General features: G+C 36.4%; 1 protein-coding gene across 1 annotated transcript in view; it reads left to right on the top strand.

Annotated features, from left to right (window-relative positions):
• GPC5 (glypican 5) overlaps positions 1 to 14,668 on the top strand; it is a 66,866-nt gene extending 52,198 nt beyond the window's left edge. The window contains exon 2 of the mRNA XM_027855689.1: positions 14,499 to 14,668. Coding sequence (XP_027711490.1) covers positions 14,499 to 14,636 — 138 coding nt within the window. The 3' untranslated portion in view covers positions 14,637 to 14,668. The remainder of the gene's footprint in view (positions 1 to 14,498) is intronic.
• The last annotated feature ends 781 nt before the right edge of the window (positions 14,669 to 15,449 follow it).

Here is a 15,449-nt window from a genome sequence, read left to right as displayed (position 1 = left end):
AATGCAAACAAGATATATAGGCCTAAATGGAGACTTAATAATGAAATCCTGAATACTGTGTGGGTCAAAAAGTAAATCATAGAAAAAGTAAAAATGACAAGAAAGACAATGACAATGAGGCTGCATATCACAATTTCTGGGATGCACCTAAAGCATTCTAAAGGGAATAATTATAACTACAAAAACACACTAACAAAATAGAATAAGAGAAGATTAGTAAACTAATTATAAAACTCTAAAAACGTAGAATATTATAAATCCCAAACAAGCACCAGTTAAGTAATTTAGAAAATTAAAGTAGGCATATATAAGAAAGAAAATAAAAAGCCTATAAAATTATAAAACTAAATCTGAGTTTTAGAAAATTTATAAACCTTTAGGTAATCTAATCACAAAAGGGAGGGGGAAGCCTTGATTAATTGATGACAGATTTGTCACAACAGGTCATGTGCTCCTGATGTGAGGCAGGAAGTCAGAGCTCTTTGCTGATTTTTCTAGAGGAAAAAAATGGCGTGGATGGCTGAGAAACCAGGACTGCTTCTGTCATTGACCTTATCCCAGGACATTATAGCACAGTTTGATTTCTCCAGCTCTCTCAGGTTCATTTGTCTAATTTATTTTTTCTTTTAGTATTAGGTTGTTTCTGGAAAATTTCTTTATGGGGTACAAAAATAAGACAGTAGAGGAAACAAAGGTGTTAGCTCCTGACTTCAGATTGCTTTACTTTTCTTTTTCTTTTCGCCTTCAAATTCCATACTGTTCTGCCTCTGATATCCTTTTTCTGTATCTAAATGCTCAAGGAACCTCAGGATGCACATTGGGTGAATGAAGCTATGACCAAATATCAATGTTCTTACAAGGGCCAAAGTGCCTTTCTGTCCTGTTTATATCACATAAATGATTAGAGTTTATTGTGGGTACATGGCATGAAGTATAGGTCCAGTCTCACTTACTTCTAAATAATTATTTTGTTTTCCCAGCAATTTTTTGTAATGCCTCCTCAGTTGCCCAACTTACACTGCCACTAGCTATTTGAATCTCCAGAGGGTGCTTGTTACTATGCCCAGTTTTAGCAATCCTCCTAAATGCTAGCTTATGAGCCTCTTTTGCTTTGCTTCCCCTGTAATCATCTAGTAGAATTAGTTGTTTATCAAAAGCATTTATTGAAACAACATAAAAAGGACAATAATAACAACATTTTCCTCAAACATCAGAGACACAGCTTCCTATATAAATACCCACAGTCTGGGTAGAGGGAAGGGTGAGTTTGAATTTAAAATACCATGGTAGTGAGGCACATGTAGAAGGAGAAAGACGTGACCAAGGCAACTCACTCTTAAGAATTTCATTATGAGTCTCTCCACAGTTTAGTCAGACTGTTTCTTGAAATGTGCCTTTGCAGGACACAGTGTCTTTGCCATAGCAGTAACTCAGTTGGACTTGCTTCTTCCAGGGTGTAGTATCTCAGCTAGATGGTCCAATTCGCCTTGAGGCTAGGTCATACAGGTTAGTCAGTGGCCATTCTGATTCCTCACCATACTTTACTGTTGTTGCCTAAGCAGGTCAGATTGCTCAGACTCTGCCCTCTTCTCAGAGCACATCATCTCTGCTGGCTAGATCAAACTGCTTTTCTCCTGGGCTTGCTCTTCAGTGAACAGTTATGGACTTTTTTTCCTCTTTCAGCCTTTGGCTATGCCGAGGGGGAGATTGATACAACACTCTTTGGCTGGAGAGTTACTGAGCTCTTTCAGCTAGGGCAATGATGTTTAGTGGTAAAATCTTTCTTGCTAAAGTCCCTTTCTTCAATAAATCCACTCCATATAGTCTCAGGGTTTTTAGCTTTAGTCATTTTTAGCTCCCATTCTTCTTTGGGATTTTATGTAGATCAGTGGCTAAGGACAACTATGTAAATTCAGTCTGTCTTGGAGGCACATTTTTTTTGTGTGTTGCTGGCTTCTTCCTATCAAAGGATATGAATGGCAGTACCATTTGCAATACCAGTTTTTGCAATTATTTCTTTATAGTGTATTATGAATACCTAAGTGTTCATGAAGCCTGTCCCTTATTCTCTCTCAGTCAGGCTCTAGTCACCACTTAAAACAAAACATCGTAAGTACCTTAATTTCGAGCAAGTTTTTTTTCTTTTGTTTTGTTTTTTGTTTTTTAACTGTGCCTATGTAAACTTCTGGGAAGTTTTTATCTTTGCCAAATCTGATATATGTTCAATATTAGATAACTCCATGTAGCACTCTGTACAGTCTAGAATGCTGTATATAATAGACACTGTCTAGTCAACTTAAAATGTAAAAGTTTTTAGAAAAAGAGAGCCATGGAAATCAAGATAAAAGACACATTGAAAACAAAAGGATTTAGTAGCTAGGGGCAGCTAGGTGTCAAGAAGACCTGAGTTTAAATTGGACCTCAGACACTTACTGGCTGTATGATTCTGGGCAAATTACTTAAACTCTGTTTGTCTCAGTTTCCTCATCCGTAAACTGAGGATAATAATAAGACCTACCTCCCCGGGTTGTTGTGAAACTCAAATGACCTAATAATTGTAAAGAGCTTAGCAGAGTTCCTGGCATATAGTAAGTGCTATAGAAATATTAACTATTATTATTATTAATAATAGTAGTAGTAAGTGGAGCCCTTTATAGCAGCAGTAAGCATCCATCTCCTACATATAGCTTGTACTTAGAAAGGGACTCTGTGCAAACTAGAAATTGCTTCTAGTATGTTCTGAATAAATGTCTGAGATAGGAGACAGGCTAGACTGGATTAGGGAGTCTATAAGTAGCAGAGAAAGTAGCATAACATGAATGAATAAGGCCAAGGGCATATCAAGAATAAGGGAATAATAAGAAAAGAGCCTGAGTGGAATAGAAACAATGAAATTGACACTTGGTGGAAATATGAGAATTGAAGTTGCCTGGAAGCAGCTCAAAAAGATCTTTCAAGACAATAAAACTTGAAAATCTAAGTGGAAAGCAGTGGGAAGCAAGTGGTAGGCCTTTAAGGAGTAGCTAAGCGTTAGGCAGAAAAGTAATTTTTTTTTTCTAGGACACTTCTGATTGATTGCAGAGAAGAAAGGTAAAAAAAATGAGGGAGGAGACCAAGGAGGAAATTACAGAATGAGTCTAGGATGAAAAATGGTCAAAACATGCCTGAGAGTTTTTCTCAATAGAGAAGAGGAAGGAAATTTATTAGAAAGAATATGTAACTCATTCAGCTCACATCACTGGAGCTAAGAAAGCTAGCTATCTTAGAGACTTTTCTTTTGAGATTTATAGTTCAAAGTCCATCCTAATGTTCCATTCATTGTTTTTCATGAGTTTGCATGAAATTAAGGTAAAATTCTCCTAGAACCTGTTAGTATATTTAAATGTTGTAAAAAGGGGCAGCTAGGTGGGTCAGTGGATAGAGCACCGGCCCTGAAGTCAGGAGGACCTGAGTTCAAATCCAGCCTCAGACCAAACACTTGACGCGTACTAGCTGTGTGACCTTGGGCAAGTCACTTAACCCCAATTGCCTTACCAAAAAAAAAAGTTGTAAAAACAATTCCCACCACAGAGGCTGGAGAAGAAGATAGTGGTGCTCCCATAGCATGCCCTTCCACAAAGGATGGTCAAGTTTGAAGCCTCAGGACAAGCTGGGCAGCAAACTTCATCCGGAAAGGTACCCCACTCCCCTTCTGTTGTTAACATTGTGGCCACAAAGACAGCGTCCTGCCCAAGAGTGTCATGTGGGGTCTACTGCCTAAAGATGCTGCTCATGTAGCTATCCATAACCAGTCTACCATGTGGAAATGAGGGGAAAGGATTTTAAGGCACACACACACCCCTCCCCATTCCTGCCCTGATCCCATTAGGTAGGAAGTATTTTTGTAAAGAAAATATATTTTTGTAGGAGGTGGTGACCTTTGTTGACCTGGAGATTCTCCCTGTGACAACCTTCTCCAGTGAGAGCTCAGTACTCTCAGTGGCAATCACAGTGAGGAGCAGTTGTCCTTTGATGCTGACGAAAGTGGCCATTACCACTGGGGTCATTACTGTAGCTGGGGAGAGGAAGGGACCAATGTCTGTGGAACACTCCCCATAGAATAGGTTGATTTTGGCTAGAAAGAGCCAGAAAGGGGACCTTGGGAGACCATCTAGTCTAGCCCAACTTCTCATCTCACAGATGAGGAAACTAAAGCCCAGAGAGAGGTCACAGGGTGAGTTAGTGGCCTCCTGACTGCCTGGCCAGGCTTCTTTTCCCTCTGCCACTCTGGACGACAGTGCTAGTGGCATTTCCAAGGGACAATCACGGAATGGACAATTCCTAAGTGAAAGCATCCCAAGCCTGTAGAATCCTCCAGGTGAGAAGGGCAAACTCTATCTACATTCTCTCCCTGGCCTCCTTTTCCCACCCTTTCATGTACTACAACATTATCCATTGTAAATGGGGCTGGAGGCACCTTAGGCATTTGCAGGTGCCAATGATGAAGAGTGATCAGCATTGATTCAGTTTCTCCCCATCTTAGAAAAATGCATTTTCCTAAACGCATCTCCTGGATGCACCTCCCTCCCTTTGTCAGAGGGGATGATCTTCTTGGTTCTGATGGGAGAGGGGATATGTTTAGAAATGGAGGTGATATTTAAAAAATCAATAAAAATTGTAGAAGAAAAAAAAATAAATGTTGTAAAAATTCTTACGGGAGTTTGTCATTTTTTTTATATCTAGTATTTGAGTGAAGGGGAAGCTAGGTGGCACAGTGAATAGAGTGCTGGGTCTGGAGTCAGAAAGACCCATCTTTCTGAGTTCAAATTGACCTCAGACATATACTAGCTGTGTGAGCCTGGGCAAGTTACTTAATGCTGGTTGCCTCAGTTTCCTCATCTGTAAAAATGAGCTGTAGAAGGAAATGGCGAACACTCCAGACCTTTTCCAAGAAAACTTTAAATGGGGTCATGAAGAGTCAGACACAATTAAAAATGACTGAACAACAACAGATTTGAGGGAACATTGCCAAACAATTAGTGGGGTACCAAGATTTTGGATTTAGGGTGCCTAGAGTCCCTTGTAGTTTTCCAAATAATATAGATTGTGTAATCTAATGTAGATTGTGTAATACATTGTAATATATGTGTAATAGATTATAATATAATATAGATTTTGTAATCTATGCATCCTTAGAAAAAGTACAATGTTGGAACAGGACTAAGTAAGGTTTCCCCAATCAAGGCCAAAATAGGTTGTTACCTAACAAGAATGATTTGAAAAGCTTGAATAGGTCTCTCTGTCACTATATTTTCTTCAACCCTTTACTATTGGACCTGTAATTCAACTATTAAAGAGTCATTTTATTAATTTAAGGAAAATGTCTTTTAAAATGAAAATACTCTTCTTGAAGATGAATACATTAAGCTATTGATCACTTGCATCTTAGCATTACTGATCATCTTCTCTCTTGGTGGAGTACTGTGGAAATATACGTTTCAATGGGAAAAGAAAGAGGGAATCTTTGTAGCAGGTGTTCTTAATCTGGGGACCATGGATTTACTTTAAAATATAATTGATAACTATAATTCAATATAATTACTTTCCTTTACAATTGTTTGATTTTATTCATTTTAATATTTTATTCTGCCTCTAAAAGGATCCATGACACAAAAAAAGTTTAAGAGCCTTTGTGGTAATATGGGAACTTCCTACTATCAACCAGTAAAATGAAGTAGAATGAAGACTCCGGTGCCTGGAGTAGTGGTGATGGTGAATAACAGGAGGGTGTAGAGCATAGAAAGAAAGCCTATTTGCTGAAGAATAGTCCTATGAAAATACTGAAGATATTAAGGATCCAGAGATACATTTTAGAATGGTATAAAGTGAATATTTTCTTCATTTTGCTGAACCAAAGCTCTGCTTTAATTCAGTACTATAACAAGGAGGTACAACTGAAATCTCAAAGATTACGTCAGTTGTAGTAGAAGCTGTGGTAGGTTATATTATCCTTGAATACAACAGTGCTAACAACTGCGTACCTTTGCTTTCAAAAGTTCATTCTAGACAAGTCTAGAGATGCTCATAACTAGTATGGTGGTGACTTAGTGATGAATTCTTTATCACAGCATGAAACAAAAAAAGGTGCAAAACAGTCCCCAGTACTATGTAGCTCCCCACCTCTACAAGTCACAGTAGAAAACAGTAGAAAAGGAGGCAGAGGATGCTAAGGGTCACAAAGTTCTTAGAATGTTATAAGCATGATCCTAATTATTGATCCCCTAAACGTGAGCCGAACAAGTGGATTATACTACTGGAAGGAACCAAATCATCAGTCTTGACATTGTCACTCTAAATGAAAACAGAAGAAAGTTGGGGTAAATGAAAAGATGGTTTACAGGTTATTAATGGAAAGATAAATAAAAGAGTTAGTGGAAGGAAGGGTGAGGGGAGGGGAACAAGCCTTTAGTGAGTACCTACTGTATGCCAGGGAATGTGCTTGTTGTTCAGTCATTTTTGTGTCATATATGATTCTCTGTGAGCCCATTGGGGGTTTTCTAGGCAAAGTAACTGGAGTGGTTTGCCATTTCCTTCTCCAGCTCATTTTATAGATGAGGAAACTGAGGCAAACAGGGTGAAGTGACTTGCCTAGGGTCACATAGCAAGTAAATGTCTGAGACCAGATTTGAAATCAGGTCTTCCTGACTCCAAGCTGGTCGCTATATTCACTGTGCCACCTCGCTGCTCATAGCACATGAATACAAACACACGAATAAATTTTCCTGTACCTTTACCAACAACTGCAGATAGGAAAACCTGGCCTGAGCAGGAGACAGTATATGATCAAGCAATCCCTGGGCAGGGAATCAGGACATTACTACTACTGACCTGAGTGACCATATACAGATGAACCTTGATCTCCTCATCTGATGGTGTCTGAATACAGATTGAAGCATACTTATTATTTACTTTATTTTTCTTGAGGTTTTTTGTTTTTTTGGTTTGTGTTTTCCTTTACAACATGACTGTTACAATTATGTTTTGTATGACTATACATGTATAACCTATATCGAATTGCTTGCCTTCTCATTGAGGGGGTTGGAGAGGAAGGAAGGGAGAGAATTTGGAACTCAAAGTTTTTAAAATGAATGTTAAAAATTGTTTTACATATGACCGGAGGAAAACAAAATACTAAATTAAAATTTTAAAAATGGCAAAGTCCCTATTCTCAAGGAACACACACTCTCATTGGGACAGTGCATAAGGATTTAGTGGCAGAGAGATTACAAGGTCCAGGACTAACAATCCTGTTAGCACATCAGTGAGCAGCATGTGGGAGTCAGAGTTTGTATTGGGAGGGCAATGGTAAGGCCTGGTGGTCCTCCATCTCACCAGAAACAGTATAGTCAGTGACTCCTAGACCATTCAAGTGATAGGAGCAGCCATGTTACTCTTCCCAGCCCAGCAGATCCAATGGGATCTGGGTGACTTGTGGTTCAGGAGAAGGGAATTCAGAGGGGAAGGTTATGTCTACTGTGAGATCTTCTTGTTGATTGCTGTGAATGGGGATATGTGTATGGTTCTAAATTCTTGATATGGCTGATCCTCTAGCCCACTTCCAGACTGTTTTATGCCATCTCTTCTCCCGTCTCCTCCAACAAGTTCACTTCCACAATCATTCTCCTGCCTATAATCTTTGATATCACCCTATTTATTAATTCCTACACTGTTGCCTGCAAATCAGTCAAGTATTCATTCAGTGTCTGTTGTGTTCCAGGTATGATGCTATGCACATGCCTGTCTCCTCTATTCTTTAAAACTTTTGCTCTGGCAAGCTCTCAAGTTATCATCTTAGATTTCTCTTTCAGCTCACAGCCAAAAGTCCTAGAAATCACTATTTATATTCTCTGTGTCCTCTTCTTATCCTTCAGTTCACTTCTCATCCTTTTTCATTCTGATTGCCAACCTAATCACTCTTTTGGAAATGCTTTCTTCAAAGTTGCCAATGATCTTTTATTTGCCAAATCAAGCCTTTTGTTCAGTCTTCATCTGTTATTATCTATCTACTGCATTAGAAGCTGCTGACCAATCTCTCCTAGGTACTCCCTTTTTTTGTTTGTGGGTGTGTGTGTGTGTGTGTGTGTGTGTGTGTAGTGTGTTTATCACTCTCCATTCTGTTGTTCCTACTCCTCCTCTGACCTATGTTGGTTGCTAGTACTAGATTGTTATCCATTCCATACCCATTAGTTATGAATACTCTCCATGACTTTGTCCTTGCCTTTTTTCTCATCTCTTTCTACAATATCTCAATAACTTATTAGCCCAATGGCTTTAAATATCATCCTTATGTAGATGACTCACAAACCTATATATTTAGGCTAATCTCTGTCCCACTTGACAAACTGCTACTAGACATTTCAAATGGGTGCCATGTAGGCATCTCAGATCTTTCTTTCCAAAGGTACTCCTCTTCCAAAATTTCTTTTAAAAAAAAAATTAGAGTTAATCACCATTCTTGCATTTACCCAGATTTAAAACCTTGATATTATTCTCAATTCCTTACTTTACTTCACCCCACAGAGCCAATCAATTTCCCAGTTTTGTCATAGTGACCTCCATAACAGCTTCTATCCCCTTCTCTGCACAGTCACACCACTCCTTCTGGTTCAGACTTTCATTGCTTTTTTTTTTTTTTTGCTTTTTGGTGAGGTGATCAGGGTTAAGTGATTTGCCCAGGTTCACACAGCTAGTAAGTGTTAAGTGTCTGAGGCTGGATTTCACCTCAGGTCCTCTTGACTCCAAGGCCCAAGCTCTATTCATTGCACCACCTAGCTACCCCCTTTCATTGCTTCTTGCCAGAAATATTGAAATACAGTCTGGTTGGTATCTCTGCCTCAGTATCTCTGACTATTCCACCCTTCACACAGCTACCAAAGTGATTTTCCTAAAATACAGTTCTGATCATATCTCTCACTCAATAAACTCTAATGCTTCTCTATTGTCTCCAGGATAAAATATGAACTTTTCTGTTTGATATTTAAAGCTCTTTATAACCTGGTCTCACCCTACCTCTTCAGCTTTATTGAACATTACTCTCTTCCACTCATGCTACAGGTCAGACAAACTGATCTTCTTGTTGTTCTTCGTACACGGCACCTCATTCCCTTCCATTTGCCATCTGCTATACCTGTAATATCCTTCTTCGTCACCTCTACATTTTAGGGTCCTGTTTCTTCAAAACTGAACTCAAGCACCATCTTTTCTATGAAGCCTTTGTGGATTTCCCTAACTACTAGTGTCATTCCTTCAAAATTACCTTATATTTCTTTTATTTATTTTTTAATGCTTACATGTATACATGTTGTCTTCCCAATAGAATATAAACTTTTTAAAGTCAGGGACTCTTTCATTTTGTTTTGTTTTGTTTCCCAGCCCTTAGCACAGTGCCTGGTATATACTATGTGTTAGTAAATCCTTGTCAATTGATTGAAACTTAATGTTACAGATCACTTGTTCATCATACATTTCATAAGAAATGCCAATGATAAGCATTTTTAAGAAGACCACCGTGAAGAAAATTCTATCTCATGACATTAAAATCTGTTGCAGAGAATAAGGAGGTAGAGAAATTTTACAAAGAACTTGATAAAATGCTCCAAATAAAATCAGCATATATTTCAATATTCAGTGACTTCATTGTCACAGAAGACATGGGGAAGGGTGGGAAAAATGTTTACTTTACAACATAGCCCTCAGGAGGTAATGAAGAAGACAATCCTGAGGCTTATAGAGTATACCCTCTCTCCTGCTCATACATCATGTAGCCTTTTCTCAAGAAGAAAGTGAATATTGGCAAGTGAATATGGTGAATACCTGATAACATTAAAAGAAATTTATTTTGTTTTAACATCTAGAAGTGATGAGTTACTAATGTGAGAGTCATTTCCTATGAAGTTTAGATGATATAAAATAATTTTCCTAATTGGAAACCCAAGGACCCTCAATACTACCTCAGCCAATAATCTCCTTTTTAGACAATGGTAAATGGCAGCCAAAAGCAACATTATTTTATAACACAAACTTGTTCCTTACATATGCATACATACCCTTTGACCAGTGAGACCATCAGTATGACCAACGAAGTAAAATAAAGAAAAGAAAGGACCACAAGTACAAAAATATTTAATATAGTTCTCTTTCTGTAGCAAAGAAGTGGGAACAAAGGATATGCCCATTTATTGGGGAATAGCTAGACAAATAATGGTTTACACATGTAAATTAGGAATAAGGATAGAGATAGGTATGTGATTTCAATAATAAAGAGTACCAGATTCTTCTTTCTGACTTATGATTTAGAGAGTTGCCCAGAGTATCAAGAAATTATGACCAAAAAATGTCAAAGGGAGGACTTACACCCAGATCTTCCTGGTTCTAAGACCAGATTTCTATAAAGCACAGCTCACTGTCTCTTCATATAAATGTAATGGAATTTCATTGTGCAATAAGAAACACCAAAGGAAATAGGTTCAGGAAAATCTATGATTTGTATGAACTGACAGAATAAACTGAACTGAAGTAGGAGGCTAATTTGTAAAATACTTCTGACATTGTAAAGACAAATAACTTTTAAGGACTTAAGAACGCTGATCAATGCAAGAACTAATTATAGCCCAAAAATGAAGCTTACAGCCACCTACTGACAGAGTGGTGATGGATTAGACAAGCAGAATGAGACATACATTTCCCAAAATAGTCATTGTGTAAAGTAGTTTTGCTTTTTGTTACTAAGGAGGGTATTTGTTATTAAAGGCTTATTAAAAGGAGTATTGAGGGATAAAGGGCCAGGGATAGTTAAGCTATACCTCTACACACTCTCTCTCCCCAAAGATGAAGTAGTCATACTACATTGTGAGTACAAAGAACAACCAATGGGTGACTCATGTTATATTGATACTTCTACAATATGAAGAGATCAAGGGAGGTCACCAGTATGTTGAATGAATGCCCTTTGGAGTATTTATGGGAGGTCATAGATAAAAATAGCACAAGATGAAAAGGAACCCATGTAGTACAAATGGCACTATTGTAGGCAATACCCAAGATTATAGATCCATTGATGTAATTGAATTAAAAAAAAGTTGAATCTTATTCTAGATAAACAAACAAAAGGAAACTTTGGCAAAGTTTGAGTAGTAGGGACCTTCAACTTCCCTGACAAATCCATTTCACTTTGTTTCAATAAACTATTTGATCCTTATTTCTCAAAAACACAGACTTTCAGAACTGGAAGACCACTCACAGATCATTTAGTTCAATGTGTTCATTTTTAACAATGAGGAAACTACAACCCAGAGGGTTTAAATGACTCGTTAATAGTAACACAGTTGGTTAGTGACAAAGTTGGGCAGGGCTGTATTGGTAAATGTTTAACAACTAGCTCTCCAAAAAAAAAAATGATGCCACAACACATTTTTTATTTTAATCTTCATTATTAACATTTTCTGCATTACTTTTTTGAGTCTAGAGACAATCAACAAAACAAATCAAACCCTGATATGTAGCATTTGCCAATTTATGGAGTGCAAATAAAGTTTAACAATAGGCAAGTCTTGCAATATGAGATACCTCCAGAACACCCCTGAAGTTGGTACTGAAACCTAGGTTTCTTAACTCCTTATCTGGTGATCTTTCCATTTCACAACATTAACTCTTTGCCTGTGTAAGTTTTGAAACTCCACAAAAGACATGCATTGTGTATGCATGATTCTCCTACTATGCTTAGTACATATCATAAAAAATGTTTTCATAAAGAAAAATTTGATGAGAGTTTTTGGATGATGTTAGGGTAATCTGTATAAGGGACATTGTTTAGGTAATGAATCTAAAATAAACTGCTATTATTGACTTGTAGATGAAGCCTAGGTGAAAACTTCACAGTATAATGATTCTATAAATCAGATAATCAAGCAAGCAAAGTAGAATGGTGACAACATCTTAGATTCATGGTTTTTTTTTCCCTACTTTCTCAAAATAGTTCATGGAAAGAGATATTAAATTGTGTTCTTGTGCTTTAATTAGAGAATGTCAGTAGACTTCAGATCAACTGTCTAACTTTCTTTTTTATATTAATATTTTATTTCCCCATTACATGTTAAAACAATTTTTACATTTTTAAAATATGAGTTCTGAATTCTATCCCTGTCTCCCTCCTTTCTTACCCTCTTCCTGAGATAGTAAGCAATCTATTATAGGTTATGCGTGTTCAATCATATAAAACATTTCCATATTAATCATTTTGTATAAGAAGACTAGAACAAAAAATAATGAAAGAAACAAAGAAAGAAAGAATGAAAAATAGTATGCTTCAGTCTGTATTCAGACAATATTTGTTCTTTCTCCACAGGCAGATAGCATGTTTCATCATGAGTCTTTTGGAATTGTTTTGTATCATTGTATTGCTGAGAATAGCTAAGTTATTCATAGTAGATCATCATACAATATTGCTGTTACTGTGTACAATGTTCTCTTGGCTCTGCTCACTTCACTTTGTATCAATTCATGTAAGTCTTTCCAGGTTTTTCTGAAATCATCCTGCTTATCATTTCTTACAGAACAATAATATTCCATCACAATCATATGTTCAATCATGCCCCAACTTATGGGTGTTTCCTCAATTTCCAATTCTTAGCCACCACAAAAAAAGGTGCTATAAATATTTTTGTATAAATAGGTCCTTTCACCCTTTTCTGATGTCTTTGAGATATAGACCTAGCAGTGGTGTATTGCTGGATCAAAGGGTATGCACAATTTTATAGTCCTTTGGGCATAGTTCTAAATTGCTCTCCAGAATGCTCTCTCATACCTCTACCAACAGTGCATTAGTGCCCGAGTTTTCCCATATACCTCCAACATCCATCATTTTCCTTTTTTTGTCATATTAGCCATCTGATGGGTGTTAAGTGCTACCTCAGAGTTGTTTTAATATGCATTTCTCTAATCAATAGTGATTTAGAGCATTTTTTCATATGACTATATATTGATTTCTTTGTCTGAATATTGTCTATTCATATCCTTTGACCATTTATCAAATAGAAGATGATATATCTTACAAATTTGACTCCAAACTGTTTCATTTTCAAACTCAATTTAAGCTAGTGCTTACTTATCTATATAAATCCTGGTCATAAATAAAATCTCCTTTACCTGAATGAATGACCTTCCTTTTAGAGTCAACTGAGCCTATTTGATGTAGGTTTCCTCTTTTAAATATATTACTTTCCCTCACTGATTGATTCTACACTACTTAATTTTATAATGGTCTTTCATATGAATTATACCATCACACATATACGTACAGATATTGCATACGTTACACATTTCCCATTAAGGTCTTACCCTGATGCCTCATTGTGTCGTGGAAATAATCCTTAATTCTCAAAGGCTAGGCCACATAGGTGTAAACTCTCACAGAGCTTATCAAGCAAAAAGGGATTTTAATGCAGACCCAGTGACAAATTGTGTGCCTGTCATTTGAGGATCAAACTAAATAAGTCCAAAGAACTTATACTACAAGAAAATGGATTTTTTTTATTTACTTATTTGTTTCTTACAACAGTACCTTGTGAATACTACACAGTATAGTAGAGAAGAACTCCAATCTGCATCCCATGAGTACTCAGGTACTATCCATATTGATGAAATTCTAAATCTTTGAATTATGTAGGCAATGTGGTATAGAGCCAGCTTTGAAGATAGAAAGACATGGATAGAAGTGCTGCATGTGACACATCATGACTGTTTAAACTTGGGCAAGTCACTTAACATTTCAGTTAAGTTTCCTAGAGAGGCAACTCTTGAAGATTATAAGTTGCAAACCTGCATTGGTAGAAGGGGTTTTCTTACCAGGCATTTACTGCACCAGTGATCATAAGTCCATTCCCTAAACCTCTCTTAAAATCTAACATATCATATGTATATATATATATATATTCATATATATAATTTATATATTCATATATATAATTTATATATTTATATATATTCATATATATATAATTTATATATATATATTAAATGGTAGAAATAATCCTAATGCTAACCACCCTTTTACTTTTCTTCATTATTTGATTTATAGAGCCATTAAATGGTAAAGTCTTTTCCTAGGTTTCATCTACAAGCCAACCAATTAATTTATTTTAGATTTGTTACCTAAATAATTTCCTTTATACACATCCAACATCATCCAAAAAATTCTTATTTAATTCTTCTTTGTGAATGCTAAGCACTGTGAGAGAATCATGCAAAGTATGAAATTGTCACTATCGCCACTTGTCAATGAAACATATTTAGTTAGTTTGAAAGTGTCGTAAAAATCCTCTGTTTGAAGCCTAATATGAATAAAGACCTAACAATATAGGTAAGTCTATGCTTTCCTACTTCAGTGAATAATGGGAGGGGGGTTTTAAAAATCCTGCAAAGACCCTATTACTAACTCTTTCTTATTGCTTTCTTTTAAAAAGGTGAACAAGATCTGTGGTCCCCCTGTCAGAACACCTACACAAACCCCTGGTTGTTCTCTTGATCGGAGCAAAGATAAGCAAGGAATGAAGATCTCTTTGAGAGAGGGTGAAGAAACCCTTGCCAGCAGAAGAAAGTAAGACATTAGTTTTACAACCAGAAAGAAAGGAGAAAGTAAGCCATTAATTTTACAACAGAATGGACCATATTCAATAAAAGAAAGAAATGCACCAGGAGAAAAAGAAGAGAATATAATTAATTCAGCTTTAAAAACTAGCAAAAATACTTTCATTAATTAGTGTAGAGCCTTTTTGCAAAATCTAGGTTTAGCATTAGGTGATAGCTAGTAGATTATTTAATTTCAAGATGAGGCTTTGGAGTCTGAAAACCGTGGTTGATTAAGAATTTAGGTTATTGACTTTTTCTGTTAGACTAATTTGATTAGGGATTCTTCTCTTTCTTTCTCTGTTTTTCCATTGTACTTTGTGCTTCTTTTGCATGTGTCTAATTTGACCTTTTTTTTTTAGTACCATAAACCATATTATTTCTCTCACTACATTATGATCTCCTTGAGGTCAGGGACTATATCTTGTTTATCTTTATGATCTCCACAATGCTGTGTACAGAGTAAAGTATACATAGCCATTCAATAAATGCATGTAGAATAGAAATGAAATGATATAAATTGACTTATAAAGGATAAACATTGAGTTGTTTGCTTAAAATTAATGTAAATTTTTGTTATCACTTATTTCACATGTGAAATTAATATCTGTATCAAAACAATTTCACAAGATCACTTCTTATTAAACAGAAACTGCATCAACAAAAAGAGAAAGACTGAGTTTCTCCAGGGCTTAAAACCAAAGCTGTCGATAATACAAAATCAGATAGCATAGAGAATAGCAGATATTGGATGGGATGAAGAATATTAGTGGAAAAGATCAGTAACT

The sequence above is a fragment of the Vombatus ursinus genome, unplaced genomic scaffold (assembly GCF_900497805.2).
Source record: "Vombatus ursinus unplaced genomic scaffold, bare-nosed wombat genome assembly UNPS02011014.1, whole genome shotgun sequence".
In the NCBI taxonomy this organism is placed as follows: domain Eukaryota; kingdom Metazoa; phylum Chordata; class Mammalia; order Diprotodontia; family Vombatidae; genus Vombatus; species Vombatus ursinus.
The sequence above is the reverse complement of the archived record's forward strand: the minus strand, read 5'-3'. Positions and strand labels throughout refer to the sequence as shown.